This window comes from Hemicordylus capensis, chromosome 2, assembly GCF_027244095.1.
Source record: "Hemicordylus capensis ecotype Gifberg chromosome 2, rHemCap1.1.pri, whole genome shotgun sequence".
NCBI classification, from domain to species: domain Eukaryota; kingdom Metazoa; phylum Chordata; class Lepidosauria; order Squamata; family Cordylidae; genus Hemicordylus; species Hemicordylus capensis.
In genome coordinates, this window is record NC_069658.1 from 147326397 (window position 1) to 147342002 (window position 15606).

The 15606-nt window shown below is 46.8% G+C and overlaps 1 protein-coding gene across 6 annotated transcripts in view; it reads right to left on the bottom strand.

Annotated features, from left to right (window-relative positions):
- Positions 1 to 8199: 8199 nt before the first annotated feature.
- LOC128341840 (stimulated by retinoic acid gene 6 protein-like) overlaps positions 8200 to 15606 on the bottom strand; it is a 37552-nt gene continuing 30145 nt past the window's right edge. For 4 of the 6 annotated variants that reach the window (XM_053288431.1, XM_053288428.1, XM_053288427.1 and 1 more), the window contains 4 exons: positions 14337 to 14456; positions 11478 to 11641; positions 10565 to 10729; positions 8200 to 8806 (listed from right to left, as the gene is read on the bottom strand). In XM_053288431.1, the coding sequence (XP_053144406.1) occupies positions 8712 to 8806; positions 10565 to 10729; positions 11478 to 11641; positions 14337 to 14456 (544 nt within the window). In that variant the 3' untranslated portion in view covers positions 8200 to 8711. The remainder of the gene's footprint in view (positions 8807 to 10564; positions 10730 to 11477; positions 11642 to 14336; positions 14457 to 15606) is intronic. The other 2 variants (XM_053288429.1, XM_053288430.1) reach the window with 2 other exon arrangements.

Consider the following 15606-nt stretch of genomic DNA (forward strand, 5'->3'; position numbering starts at 1 on the left):
AAAAAGTCTAAACTACAATTTTTCAGCTGCAAATAGTTTGTTCTTTGTTTCCAATAGAAATCTGTTTACCTTTGATTTCATGTCAGAATATAGGGACATAGGAAGCTGCCATATACTGAGGCAGACCTATTGGTCTTGCTAGCTCAGTATTGTCTTCACAGACTGGCAGCGGCTTCTCCAAAGTTGCAGGCAGGAATCTCTCCCAGCCCTATCTTGGAGAAGCCAGGGAGGGAACTTGGAACCTTCTGCTCTTCCCAGAGCGGCTCCATCCCCTGAGGGGAATGTCTTACAGCACTCACACTTCTAGTCTCCAGTTCATATGCAACCAGGGCGGACCCTGCTTAGCTAAGAGGACAAGTCATGCTTGCTACCACAAGACCAGCTCTCTTCTCAAAGTGGTAAAAGAGGCACTTGAAAGACAGCAGACACCACCACAAGTTCTAAGCGCCATTAGTCTAGCTGCTGTTCAGAAGGCAGCATGGTAGGCAAGCCATTGGGCCCATTGCTTTTAGAGGAATCTGAGTTGGAAGTAGCAGGCTAAGATAGCCAAGCAGTTCTCTAGCACTATGAAAGCAAGGTGATCTTAAGCCCAAAGCATCCTGGCCTTCTGCCCAGCTGCTGAGTGCTTGCATCTATGATTTTAAGGATCAGATTTGCACTTTGAAGGTCCTGAGGTGCACATTCAGGGTGTCAGAAATAGCAGGTTTATCCAACATAGTAGGCAAGTGTTAACAGGCCTGATTTACAGAAGCACCCAGGATTAAGTTCTGGCTCATTTAGCCTTGGCATATTTAGCCTTGTGCTAGTAAGCCCAACTCTGATTAAGAGGCATTCCCTAGCTCAGCTACCAGGAATCAAGCAGATCGCCTCATACATGTCAAGCACTGAAACATGACCCAACAGCTGTCTTTAGGTCACTGCTGGGCAAGATTGCCAGCTTTAGTGCATTTCATCTCAGCTTGGACCAGAGAGCCATCAGAACCCAAGAAATGCCACTTGCTTTGTAACGGTTTGTCTGCTGCTGAACTCTGCTGATAGTGTCTATCAGAGTATGCAGACCAGTGGCTCGCGGCATCAGAGACCTTGCAGTCCTTGCAGTGAGAGGGCTTATTTCAGTGGACAGTGTGGGGCTGTTTCAGCATAGCCCTGCAATCCTTCTGTTGTAAGAGCCTCACTCACACTTCTGAAGACAAAGAGAAAGGAGCAGGCTATCCTAGCTCCTCTTCAATCATTAGGAGACAGTGGTCCACCAGCTCCTCAGACTTCACCATCACAGCATAAACACCACTGGCAAACATCTGCTCCACACTGGGTCCCATTGAGGTCATGCTGCCAGTTACTGGAGATCTGGTCTTCTCCACACTCCCATAGATGACCTCTTTAACTAGGTGCACCATGCCAGATGCTGATGCCAAGGATGCAGTAACTATTTGGAAGAGCATTTCTGTAGTGATCATTAGTCGAGAGGATGTCAACTCCTTGGCCTCTAAAGTTACCTAGATGGAAAACAGCACCATTAGCACCTGGGCATCACCACAGCAGAGCACCCATGCACCTGAAAAGCAGTACTGCAATCCGTTCTCAGAAGGCAAAAGCTGGCCAGCAGGTGGAACTGCAAAATTGTGCAGAGACCCTACCACAGTGTGAATTCACTCTGGGAAGAATGGAAATCTGTATACGTTTGTGGAGGGCAAGTAAGCTTGTGTGCAAGCTTTTCCCATAGTGTAGTTTATTGTTTAGTTTTTCCTGTGACACTCTATGGATGCAAAAGCTGGACTTTGAAGAAGCAAGATAGAAAAAGCATTGATGGAGAACTTTGGTGCTGGAGAAGACTTTTGAGGATACCATGGACAGCCAGGAAAACAAACAAATGGATCATAGAACAAATCAATCCAGAATTTTCACTAGAGGCACAAATGACCAGGCTCAAACTATCATACTTCGGACACATTATGTGACGATCCAGCTCCCCTGAGAAGTCCATAATGATGGGGAAAGTAGAAGGAAAGAGAAGAAGACGACGACAACCAGCAGCAAGGCGGGCAGACTCAATTACGACAACAATGAATGCACCTCTGAGAGACCTTAAAGGCCAAGTTGAAGACAGATAATCCTGGAGAGAATCTATCTATGTGGTCGCTAAGAGTCGACACTGACTTGACAGCACTTAATCAGTTTATTGCTGTCTGGAAGGCACCTTACATAGTTTGCAAAACTTGAGTTCATATGAGCAGCCCTGTTCAGGGGTGACCTACACAGATTCTCAGAAGTTCTCATAATACATTCTTCATCTGATGGCTAGGTCCAGTTCAGATGAGAGGCAACAAGTTTAGGACAGTTCCAAGAATAAGGTGGGTGCTTCTACCAATATGGTATACTCTTCTTCCATGAAAATATCTTGCCCATTTAGGTTCTCTGTTGCAATCCCTGTCTATTGTAGCTGTGCTGGACTAATGCTCCTCACTATTGTGTGGAACAAGCAGCCCAGGGGAAAACTAAGCCCACTGCATTCCAGAGCCTAGCTTTCTTTGTATGAGCACTCACCAGAAAGTTCTGCTTGTCTAGTAGCATCCATTATAGCTTAGTGAAGCAAGACAAGCTCCTATCAAATCTCCCTGCAGTCTCCCAGGCTGCTTTCAGACCAGCTTCCCCCACTGCCTCTATAACAGTACCGGCTCTCTGCCCCTTCTCTAGGATGAAGGGCATCACCTGCCAGAGGCTGGCGATATCTTCCAGGCATTAAGGACACACCACCTCAGCTAAGAGGACTATTCACTGTAAATCAGCACAGTGGAATCAATCAAGTTACCTGATCAGCTGGTACCGTTAGCTTCTCTTCTACTTTGTCCAAGCTCTGGCTGTCCTGTTCAGCTGTTGGGTTTTTTAAAAGATTTGTTCATTGGTTAATGCAGCACCATTTACGGTCACATAATAGAAGCAGGTTCTCTTTTGAGATATGGCACGGACCATTTCTAGAATACCATTATCAAGTGCTAGGTGCTCTTTAGAGTTCTGTAAAATAGTGATCTGGCCTTCTCCATTTCAGCAGATCTGTCCTCATGGAGATGTTGGAGCTAGGACCCTGGCAGCCAGCATCAGCTCTCAGCTGAAATGTCTCATAGTGACTGGGGGGGGGGCAGGTTTAAGGTCATGGATAAAAGTGCTGGACTCCAGGGGTGTAGCCAGCATTGTGCCAACGGTGACAATGTGCCCTCCAGAGAGAGAGGGAGGGAGAGAAAGAAAGGGAAAAACATCCTATCAGGCCACCAGCGCTGCCTGAAATGACGAGCTGAGAGCTCGCTTGGGCTCTCGGCAGCCGAGGCCACGCCCCCTTTGTGTGTGATGTCACATGAAAAGGGGGCGCAGCCCGGGCGACAGGAGAGCCCGAGTGAGCTCTCAGCTCATCATTTCAGCCACTGGGCAGCCGGCGCTGCCTGAAAAAACAGACGGAAATTTTGCTCAGGCTCTCAGTAGCCTGGGTGGGAGGAAGGAGTTCGCTCTGGGCTCCTCTGGAGCCCGAGCCACGCCCCGTGCGAATGATGTCACGCGCACGGGCATATCTGAAGGGGGCCACCGAGTAGAGCCGGACCCAGGCCGCCTTCTGGCTGGCTCCGCAGCTGCTGGACTCCTCCCCTCTTTGTTCTTCCAGTGTTTATTTTTGTCTCTCCAGAGATGGCTGTTTGTTTAGTCTCTCTCCCTTTTCAGCCGTAAACTCAGCTTTCCTATCCTTTCGTCACTTCTAAATAAGTCCTTGTTGTTCTTCAAACAGAAAGAACTATCTCCAGACCTCTTGCTTGGCTGAATTCTCCCCAAACTGGCTTTGTTCTGCTAATGGGAGTTGAACGGCCATTCAACTTCTTGCCTCTACAAGAGAGAGGCAAGAAGGGTCAGGACCCAATAAGCTAAGATCTGGCATTCAGCGTGGCACCCAATCCAGGTTTGTAAAATAAATCGTGGTTCTGTATAATGTCTGAACCCATCCAGTGTCAACTCCCACAAAAGAGCATTTACTCTCTCTGAGATTTGCCAAGAGGCGATGGCACCCCACTGACTGCAGTGGTCCTCACTCCCGTTTCTGCCACGTCACAGATAGATTTGATGACTGGGTAGTTCTTTGATAGATGTGTAGGTGGCAGAAGTCATCTAGCAGGCAGTGCTCAGGGATAAAGCCACTCTGCTCACCAAGTTCCAAGAGTCAAAGATACACTCCATCAGCAATGCTAGGCCATCATGAGAGGAGAACTGGTCATGTGGTAACAAGCATGACATGTCCCCTTAGCTAAGCAGAGTCTGCCCTAGTTGCATATGAATGAGAGGCTAGAAGTGTCAGCACTGTAAGATATTTCCCTCAGGGGATGGAGCAGCTCTGGGAAGAGCAGAAGGTTCCAAGTTCCCTCCCTGGCTTCTCCAAGATAGGGCTAAGAGAGATTCCTGCCTGCAACCCAGGCTTTATTTGGGAGAGGAGAGCTGATCTTGTGGTAGCAAGCATGACTTGTCCCCATAGCTAAGCAGGGTCCATCCTGGTTGCATATGAATGGGAGACTAGAAGTGTGAGTACTGTAAGATATTCCCCTCAGGGGATGGAGCGGCTCTGGGAAGAGGAGAAGGTTCCAAGTTCCCTCCCTGGCTTCTCCAAGATAGGGCTGAGAGAGATTCCTGCCTGCAACCTTGGAGAAGCTGCTGCCAGTCTGTGAAGAAAATACTGAGCTAGATAGACAATAGTCTGACTCGGTATATGGCAGCGTCCTATGTTCCTCCCCTCTGCCATGACACTTCCGAGAAAGTCATTCAGTCAAGCAGGAATCCCAGCCACTACTGTACTCCATTGCAATCCATGTGCTATTTTTGTAGCAATGAAGCTGCTTCTGGGTGGCTGCTCTAGTACCATATGGTTGCTTTACATGCCAGCATGTGGAAAGGACCCCCATTACAAAGGCTACCGCATCAGCCTTCACCCTAAGACTTGCATCATGAGTCACAACAGGCTCTTCAGCTGTGAGAGTCTGGTTTTCTTCCTCCCCGCTTCAGCATCTGCAAGAGACGTTTAAAATATTTATATTCCACTGATGTGGCGTGTTGTAGAATGCACCAGATTAGCGCTTGGGCTTGACTTGCATCACATCTGCCAATATGTATGGCCACCACAGATGTTTCCCCTCAAGATGTACTCGCCTGTTCTTCACTGCTCTTGGAAGCAGCAGCCACGAGATCTTCCTTTTCAGATGCCATGGTCAAGTTGGATAACCCTGAAACAAATGCAGCAACTATTCATAACCTACTTCTTTACCGCCGTAGTTAACACATAGCCAGTAGAAGTTCGTAGAGTGATCTCCATAAGAGTTACAAGAAAACTCAGGCAAGAACGTCATCAGCTGTAGCCAAGGACAGGAAACAGCTATGTTTAGCAACAACTGACTTCCAGACCATCCCCACTGCCACCTGCCCAATATTCTGAAGAGGGGGGACATGTCAAGGTGATTGTGAAGGAACCTTTGCATTATGGGAGTTAGCTTCCATTATCCTAAAAGTGGGAGCACCATGTTTATAGCATTCACCGGACCTGCCCTTAACCATCTCCCCAATCCTGTCTAGCGCAGGAAAAATGAACATGTTGCACCCCAACTCCCTGTGGGGATGGTAGCTGGAAAACTCTGAACTACAGACAGGTGGCATCCTCAAAGTCACCTCTGCCCACTAGGGCATCTCATCCTCTCATTGGCTGAGGAGCCGTTGACCTGAGCCCTCGTGGCCTATGTCTGATTGGTGGAAGGTGTCCAGCACCCCTCCAGGCGCTTACCTAAGAAACTTTAGAAGGTTGTGTGTTGCTTGTGTAAAGTTGTCAGCTACTTTCCATCTATTTGCTGAACCATCCGTCACCAAGATATGTAAGTGGTTTGCTTAGACTGTAGAATGTGTGAGGAGCTAGAAATGACTTTTGTTTTATTTTACTACTTCCTACCCACCCCCCTGCCCACCTTGGTTCCTGTAGTTCAATAGTCATCTTTTAGCGAGAACAGTCTTGCCTCTTGTGTGTGCATGCTCAGAGACTCTGGAGTTGCCACTGCCCATGAGCTGACTGCTTGGCTGAGCAACTTAAGAGGGAAACTTACCTAAAAGGGGGAATCAAGCCTGGCTCCCACTCTGGGAAGATGGAGGGGACCCGCCAAAGGTTGATTCAGCCCACACTTGAGTTCTCTCTGGAAGCAGAAAGTGGTGGCAGCAACTACCGGACCCTCACTGGAGCAGGGGTGAGAGAATGAAACTGCCTAAACTCCAGTGTGGTCTCCCTTTCAGTGATCTTATGTTCGACAGGTGGACCACCACCACTGAGAGACAGTAACTTGGAGTCAATCCAAGCACAGCCAGGGGAAGGGAGGTTTCCGTTGATGAATGAAGCCTCTCTGCTCTAGACAGGAGTGGCCAACCCAGGTCTCTCCAGCTGTTGGACTGCAACAACTTATTGCAATGGTGGATCTGGTAGTTTTAGTCCCAACAACTGGAGAGCATCCAATTGACCACCCCCAGAGCAAGAAACAGCCTCCCCCCCCATGTTTTGAGTTGCACAAGAACCTCATCTCACTAAAGATCACAGATGATTGCCAAGTATCTTCAGCCGTATATGTCCTCAAGGTCAGTCAATAGTTCTCTTTGGTCATAATAGGGACTAGCAACTCCACAAGCCACATGCCATTACTATGTCCAAAAAGGCCTGTCCTTTCAGTCCCAGACTTCCTCAGCAGAAGCCAAGCACAAATACATTGACTAATAAGGGAATGCTAAGCAGTGACGGACACCACCTTAAGTGGTGCAGTGGGAAAATGCTTGACTAACAAGCAGAAGTTTGCCGGTTCGAATCCCCGCTGGTATGTTTCCCAGACTATGCGAAACACCTATATCGGGGAGCAGTGATATAGGAAGAGGCTGAAAGGCATCATCTCATACTGCAAGGGAGGAGGCAATGGTAAACCCCTCCTGCATACAAATATGATAAATAAAAGGCAGGCTGGCCAAGGTATTAAACTGTACACCATTACCTAGGGGATTCCAAGTACCCCGTGTAGAGGGCCTTTTTCACCAGCTTATTGAACCAACAGCAAGACTGGAACACCAGTAACAAGCCTATGTTATAGCAATGCTTTGGAAAGGTAAAAGGCTACCAAATGCCCATGTAGGGGATCTCCCAGCAAGCATATAGTCATTCTTCAGCCTCCCTATGCAAGTATTTCTTGTCATGCAAATGCCTATAATAAATATACTCTGGTAGTTGCCCCATAAAAAATTGTTCTCTGCGTGGCTCACAAACACATTAAATCATAGACAAAGAAGAAGAGAAAATGCAAAGCAGCTTAAAAACTCATTTTAAAATTAGTTAAAAGTCAGATCAAATCTGAAAACCAGAATTTAAAAGGCCTGGGTGAATAAGAAGGTCTTTAGCTGGCGTCTAAAAGAACAAAGTGATGAAGCCAGCAAGGGTAATAACTTGAATTCCAGGATATTTAAAGATTCCAGGAATTTAAGGCATTCAATGAATTCTTATTATGTTCAAGAGAAAAGCAAATTGTGGTGACATCTCTGTCTATGGACTGAAGGATAAGAGAAAACATTCAGCAACAAGGGCCACAGCTAGTCCATTCAGAGTTAAGTCAAATAAAGGATGGAGCATAATTCACAAACACATTCACTTCTAGAAGTTCCAAGAATTGGTGGAATTCTGGGAATTCCAGTAATTCAGCAAATTCTTGGAATTCCTGGAGGTGAATGTATTTATGAATTATGCTCTCTTCTTTATTTGACTGAACTCTGAATGGACTAGCTGTTGTTCTAGTCAGAGATGCCACTTCCGGTCTGATGCTGACTGGGGTGGCGGGGTACGCTGCCGCCCTGCACCAGCGGTTTTGGAGACAGCACCAGTGGGGGAAGTGGCGGGGGGGGAATGAGCACCCTCTCTGCTCTTTAAAGGTAACCTCCCCACCGCCCGCCACCGAACTGGCCCAAACTCCAGACCTCTGAACCAGTTTGTGCACATCCCTAGTGACAACATCATATCTCTTTTTCACTGGGAAGGTATTTTGTCTGTAACTCCAACAGTCAGATGAGTCTGAACCAAAATCCAATGGAGGTGGACCATATAAATGGTGGAAATGCTATTCTGCATGAAATATAGTACGAAGAAGATCATAGCAAGTAATTCATACCAGATATTACTCAGGCATCTTTATTGTCATACATCCCTAGTTACATCAGAACCACCAGCTCACATCCCATAGTAAGGGGGAGGCTATAACTCAGTTGTTGAGCATTAACTTTGCATACAAATGTTATGATCCAAGGTTGCGACCACGGCTAATGTGTTGGAACTGTTTTGTGTGCAGAAGACCTGAGGTTCTGTGCCTGGCATCTCCAGGTAAGGCTGGGGATGATCCCTGTCTGAAACCCTTGAAAGCCACCATAGCTCATCTAATACTGAATTAGATGAGCCAGTGGTCTGACCCTGTATAAGGCAGCTTCCTGTGTTCCTAGGTCCCAGGTAACGCCAGTTAAAAATATCTATCAGGTAGGCTACTGGGAAAACCTCTGCTTGAAACTTTGAAGAGTAGACAAGTCTTGGCTGGATGGACCAACAGTGTGACACAGTATAAGGTAGCTTGATTTTGGTTCCATAGTGACTGTCGAACTAGTCAGGCAAAACAATTTTGTGGCTCTTCCATGCGTCATTGGGGTTTTCTAAGTGCTGAGAGGCTGGGGTTATTTAGAAGTGTATACAGCAGCAGCCATCTTGTCCTGGCTTTGTTTAAGACCCTAAAATCTTAAAAAAGGAAACAAGAGAGCATTTAAGTTCCAATACGTTCCGAACCAAGTAGTCCCTATTCTTTTCCCTTACAAACATAGAGGCTCTATACATGATCTATACAAGTGTGGAGCTGCGGAGGGTTTGTCGGGGAGAGTGGGCTTAGCCCACTCTCCCCACACACAAGCAGTCGCTTGCTGTATACAAGTGTATACAGCTCTATATAAGTGTGGAACTGGGGAGGGTTTGGCGGGGAGAGCGGGCTTAGCCCACTCTCCCTACACACGAGCAGTCGCTCGCTGCTGGGCGGCTGGTTCAGATTATGAATGATAGACATGTCCCAATCCTTAAATCTTAAAGGTGGAATATGTCTTGGTAAATGCCAACACCTATTGGTACAAGGCAGAAAACAGAATAAAATTCTGTTTACCCAGTGTAAATGGCAGGGAAGAGTTAAAAGGGGACCGTGAAGTATATTGGCTACTAAGGAGCATGTAATGTAGGAACACAGACGCACAGCTGTATGACCTTGGTTCCCTTTATCTCGTCTTCTCCCGCCTGCACACACACAGAGGCCTTTTTACCTCATTTGTTGACTGAAACTAATGCCAGAGTGTGTAATTAAAGCAGGTAATCCACAGAAGATGGAGGAACAACACTGAGGCTGGCGTTTGATGCCGAAACGTTTGTTTTTACTATGCTTTAAACATTCTTGACAAGGTTTTTACAAGGTATGGTCATCTGTTTTCATGTAATAAATTTGAAGGTCTTAAAGGAATACTTGGGAATCACCTTAAATATGCATATTGCATCGCCAGCTTATCAATTTATAAGAATAAAATTTGATCATTTACCAAAGTACTTCACAAGCCTTCACATTTACAAGGAAATATCCGAATTTTCTGCCATTTCCCACTGGCGTCCAAAAACAAAGAGCATTACTAACAAATGCCAACATTTACCATGTTTCTAATATTTACCATAACAAATGTGTAGCTATTATTTATTATTAATCATTACTTATATCCCACTTTCCTGTAAAAAGATTAACGTTTTTTAAAATACCAAAATTTAAAGAAATGCAATGAAATCACAAAGCAACAATACTACTAGCAGCAGGGGCAGAGACTCAATAGGGCGGACGGGTCCCAAGACCCCGCGCTGCCCAGCTTCCCAGAGCCACCTGGCCCTGAGAAGGGTGACCTCACTTGCTTTCCTCTGCCTGCTGGCACACTGCTCATGCCCAGCACGGTGCTCCTGCCACCCGCTGCTTTCCCCCAGGCTCAGCTACTCACCCAAGGCTGGCAGGTGGGCAGGGGCAGCAGGGGAACAAAGCAGCAAGCAAAGGGGCATACAGCAGTGGTGCTGCCCATCTCCAGCATGGTGCGCTGTGCTCCTGTTGCCTGCTGCCACTTCCCAGGCACAGCCGCTCACCCAGCTGGAGCATGAGGGCTGGAGCTGGCTGGAGCAGGCATGTCTCTGCCATCCTGTCACTGGGGGGCAGCATGGGGAGTGAAGGGGTGGCAGGTGGTGGGGATGAAGGGGCAGCAGGGTACTCTAGAATTTGCACCTAGGCCACTTTCAACCTCGCTACGCCACCGACTAGAAGGAATGAAATTCAACAAATTACATATAAATAAAGCAGTAGGTTACCAAAATGGCAGCCTTTATTAACCCACACATTGAAAGCTTGCTGAAATCAAAGTTCTAAATATCTATCTAAACATGTGCAAATTGGGTCCAGGCAGCTCATCACTATCAATGGTGGCAGGGTACCTGCTACATTACTGAAGTGATAGTAATTTGTAGTTCTCTGTTGTTGTTGTTGTTGTTGTTGTTGTCGCTCTCTATTTCTGACCACAAGGATATGGCAAAAGCAGACAAGGGTGGGATTTGTGTGATAGTGGTCCATGAAGAGCATCCCAATCCATGTCCTGAATCCTGCAGTGAAATAATGAGCATTCCTCTTGTCATGCAAAGTACCGCTAGAAATAGCCTATCTATTATGCGCAGAGAAGGCAATAACATTTCTGTAGGAAGCCATAGTGGTTTCCTGCTTAGAATACTGGACTTGGATAGGTGGTGAGACTTGGGTTTGACTCCCATCACTCAGAAATGAAGCCCACCAGGTGGCTCTGGACCAACCACCATCTTTAACCCTAACCTATTGCACAGGGTGTTTGTGAGGATAACTATGCATGCTATCTTGTCTCCTTGGAAGAAGGCCAGGATATGTATTGTTTATTTTTCTCTGTAAACCGCTTTGAGAACTTTGGTTGAAGAGTGGTATATAAATATTCGTCGTCGTCATCATCGTAAGATACACACGTTATGAATAAATTCAGCTTCATATTCACCTGAAAGGTATGTCACCAAAGTCCCCATTTTACAAATGGAAATTATTGCAATATTGATTTGCCTTTCACTAATAAAGCCTTAATATTATCAGTATAATGTGATGTGTGCAGATTTATATATTTTTATGAAATTTTATGACTGGTTTATTAGTTTGTTTTTTTAATTTGTTTTTCACTGGATCCCTGGATGAATGGCAGTATATAAATGTGAATAACTAAATGAAAAAAAAAAACCTATTGAACTGATTGAAACTTGAAGCCTTAGCTGGAGTTTGTTGATAATGTCTGAGAACGTTTTCGCCAGAGGCCTTTAGAGCAGCCCAGGCCCTTACCCATGTCAGCTGCTTCGTAGCCTTTCGGCATTATGGTTCTGTCTATCCGAGCAATCAGCCAGGCTCCAACGATGACACTACACAATAGCCGGAAGAGACAGGCACCCAAGCCCAACAGCACATTGTAGAAGAATAAGAAATAGTTGAAATTGTGGAACACTTTCCTGAAAATAAATAATCACAGGAGAAATTCACACTGCCGTAAGAGCTTTCGGTGGTGGGAGACTCAAATAATTTGGTTTTTAAAAACCCACAAAAACCTTCTACTTTTCAGACTTACAGCAGAACGAAGTCTTAGGGATGAGGCTATAGCTCAGTGGTAGAACATCTCCTTTGCATGCAGAAAGTCCCAAGTTCACTCCCTGGCACCTCCCAGTTAAGGTGGGAAAGACCCCTGCCTGAAACCCTGGAGAGCCATTGCCGGTCTGTATAGACAATACTGAGACGATTCTCACGACCACAGGATGTGGGTTAAGGGAACCCAGCCCACTTTCCTGCGGTCGTGGGAACCACCAGGAGCCATGTGGCTCCTGGCGGTTAGCCCGCTTAAGTCCACCCCCTTAAATGGGCGCTCTGCTAACCCCATTTTACTGATTGTGTGCTGCCGCCGCACGGCTCACACTGTGGCAACACATGAGTAGACCCGCAACCGAGAGGCTACAAGCAGCCTCCCGGCCTCGGGGGTCTCCCCAGAATGCCCCTCGCACTCATGCAGGGCATCCTGGGACTTCCGAGGGCTGAGCGGCCCCCAATCCCTGCCGCCGCCTCACTGGCTCCATGAAGGTAGTCGTGTGCGTGGCCAATCCAGCCGCCCAGGGATGGCTCCTTGCTCGTCTGTGGGGAGAGTGGGCTAAGCCTGCTCTCCCACAGGGCCCAGTAAGCCTCTCCACACTGCTCATGTGGAGAGCCTCACTGACTTGGATCAATGGTCTGGCTCTCTAGAAGGCCATTTCCTATATTCCTAGTATTCAAGAGCAAAGTGCTGGATCACGTGTGCTCCCTTCTGTTGCACTATTTCCACCTCCCCCATCCTTCTCTACCTTGTTTTTAGGCTGTGTGTGACCTTCACTAACCTGGGTGAAACATGAAACAAGGAATGCTCCTATAAGAGTTTAGTCAAGGTTCTCAAAGTGAGTTCAAGGGTAAATCAATCTCCCTTATCTACCTGCTTGTTTATGTAAAGCACTCAGTACCCAAGGAGTCCTCAAAGTGGCTTACAAACAAAAACGAATCAATCCAGATTTGAAACCAATTATAAAACAAATCTGCTCAGCAAAACAAAGCCATCATCCTCTGAAAACCTGCCAAATCAAGATGGTCTTAATTATTAGAACACCATAAGGCAGTTCTCACGACCAGCTGGATCAGGCCCAAGGCCCATCTAGTCCAGCATCCTGTTTCACACAGTGGCCCACCAGATGCCTCTGAGGAGCCCACAGGCAGGGGGTGATAGCTTGCTCCCTCTACTGCCGTTGCTCCCCTGCAACTGGTATTCAGAGGCATCACTGAGGCTGGAGGTGGCCTACAGCCCTCAGATGAGGAGCCATTGACAGACCGGTCCTCCATGAATTTGTCTAGGCCCCTTTTCAAGCCATCTCAGCTACTGGCCATCACCACATCCTGTGGCAGAGTATTCCATAGATTAATTAACCACAGATTAATGCTCATTAATGCTCAGCATTAGGAAGCCGCCAGCACTGCTGTGCACTGAGAGAGGCTCCAGGGGAGCAGGGGGCGGGTGGGGGAGTGCCCCTCAATCAAGTAGTTTTCCCCAACCTCCTCCTCATTTCTGTTTCAGAAATCTAATATGTGAGCTGGCTCACCCACTCAACATGCACTCTGCCCCTTCTGTGGCTCCCTCTGTTTTTCTTTTCTTTTCTGGTGCCGCCACAGCACATAAAAGGCTGCCCGGGGGCTGTTGCAGAAGGGGCTGCCACAAATCTCCTTCGAACAGTGTAGCCACTTGCTTCATGCCACTTCCATTGTTTCTTACACTGTGCAGAATGTGGGCCACTACCTCGAAGCAAAAGGCTTTGGCTGTGTTTTCCTATGACCCCTGACAGAACAGGGAACTTCCCCAACATACACAGCTTCCACTAGAGGGGAACTTTGATAGTGGAAACCAAACAGCAGTCTTCTGTGCCTTTAACAATCCCACAATAGGCAGAACACTAAAGGAAGGGGATTTTATTTATTTATTTATGAAACATATTTCTATACTGTTGGAAGTTAAAGGACTTTGTGCTGTCTCTTGTCTCAGACAGTGGAGGACAGACTAGTGAGTTAGAGGGCTAGAGGGTCAAGACATTGGTCATCCCTTCTCCACTGCTCTGATACTATCCCTTTGAAATGTAGATTGCTACTCTTAGGGATCAACTTCCTCTCTCTCTCTCTCTTCCCTACCTGCCCTTCTACCTTGCAACATGGCAAGCCTCTCTCCCTGCACCATGTGTGCAGAGAAGATGCAGAATCCATCTGCATCCAGCTAGATAGATAGATTAGAGATCCTAACTCCTCACTTTCCTATCTAGAATGGAGTTCCTTAATAAATGCCTTTTATATTGATTTGAAACTATGAATTGGCTCCAAGTTACTTTACTCTCAGCACACACGCATGCCTAACTAAATCCACTGTGTTGTGCCTCTGTGCACTCTGCTATAATGAGAAAGGGATTCTCTCACCACAGAGAATTTCCAACATATACCGCCCAAAACTCATGTCTCTTGGTGGTTTACAACAAGCAACAAACAGAAGCTGGGTTGTAACTGCTTCTTTTGTCTGCTGAATAAGCTGTTAGGAGCACAGGAAGCAGCCCTGCCAGAAAAAAAGAGTTTGTAATCCAACTTCCTGGCACTGACCTGTTGTCAAGAGCCAAAGGCTTCTCCTTGTCATCCTGTGAAATCTTTGGCTGAAGAAAGAAGCTGGCAGCTGTCACCACCTGCAGCAGCATGAGGCCTATGACGACAGCAAGTGTGAGGCTGAGGCAAAGAGAAGGTACGGTTTTAAAAGGCTGTCACTGGAATAAAGGGAGCAGGAAATGAAAACTTGGCTGTGATTAAAAGGACTTAATGTATACAAAAGTCAGTCCCTGGGTTACATAACCCGAGCATGACTAAGAAATAGAATATATGTATTGGGGAAAAGGATGCAGATGAAGGAGGGCAGGTTCAGGCAGGCAGGCAGGCATGCTGCTCACCTCAAATGCCATTGGATACTGGTATTTAAGGGAGCGCCTGCTTGCTCACGAACCCTGCTGCCAATTGAGATCATCTGGGGAGGGGTGGTGATAGTTGCCACCAGCTCATTTGGTGGTGACTCTCAGACCGGGCCTTCACTGGCCATCCCAAGGCTTTGAAATGTGCTTCCGGTCAAAATAGGAGCTTCTCCATCTCTGGCTTTTTAAAAGACCTTTAAGACACACCTGTTGTCTCAGGCTCTTAGTTTACGATGTTTTTAAACTGTTTTCGTTGTTTTTATTCTGGGTTTTTAAAAAAATTTTGCTGTCTTTTTAAACAATGTGCACAGCCTAGAGATACATCTTTCAGGTGGTCTAAAAATATGGCAAATAAATATCGGAGGAGGGGTGAGACTTGCTCCTTCCAAGAAACTGGGGTTACAGCTTTAGCCCTCACCTCAGTTGTGGTCCTGAGCAGGGCTGGTTGTCTTAGGGTGGCACCCGTGGGCAGTTGCCCAAGGGCCCACAGCCAATCCCTGAAATGCCCATCTTCATGCAGTGACAGTGTAACCCATTCCATTGAGAAAGCCACTCTGTGGTCACCACCTCTCATTCATTCAATGTACAACTGTGAGGTTTTCCCCGGGTGGTGATGCAGGGGGTGCAGGGCAAAAGCTCCAATTTCCAGAGGGGAGAAAGAGGGGAGACAACAGAGCACAGTACTGAGGGAATCACAGAGGAGGATCTTTGCTGCTTCTGCCGCTGCAGCAGGGGGGAAATATATCTGAATATTCTTTTTGTATGCTTTTGATGAAGATTACACTGAACACCTGACTGTTGTTGCTGTTGTTAAATAGAACTACATATCATTTATACAGCCCTGACTAGTTTTCCTGTCACTGTTGAATCAATGAATTAATAACCTGGCTGTGTGGAGAACGAAATGGACCCCC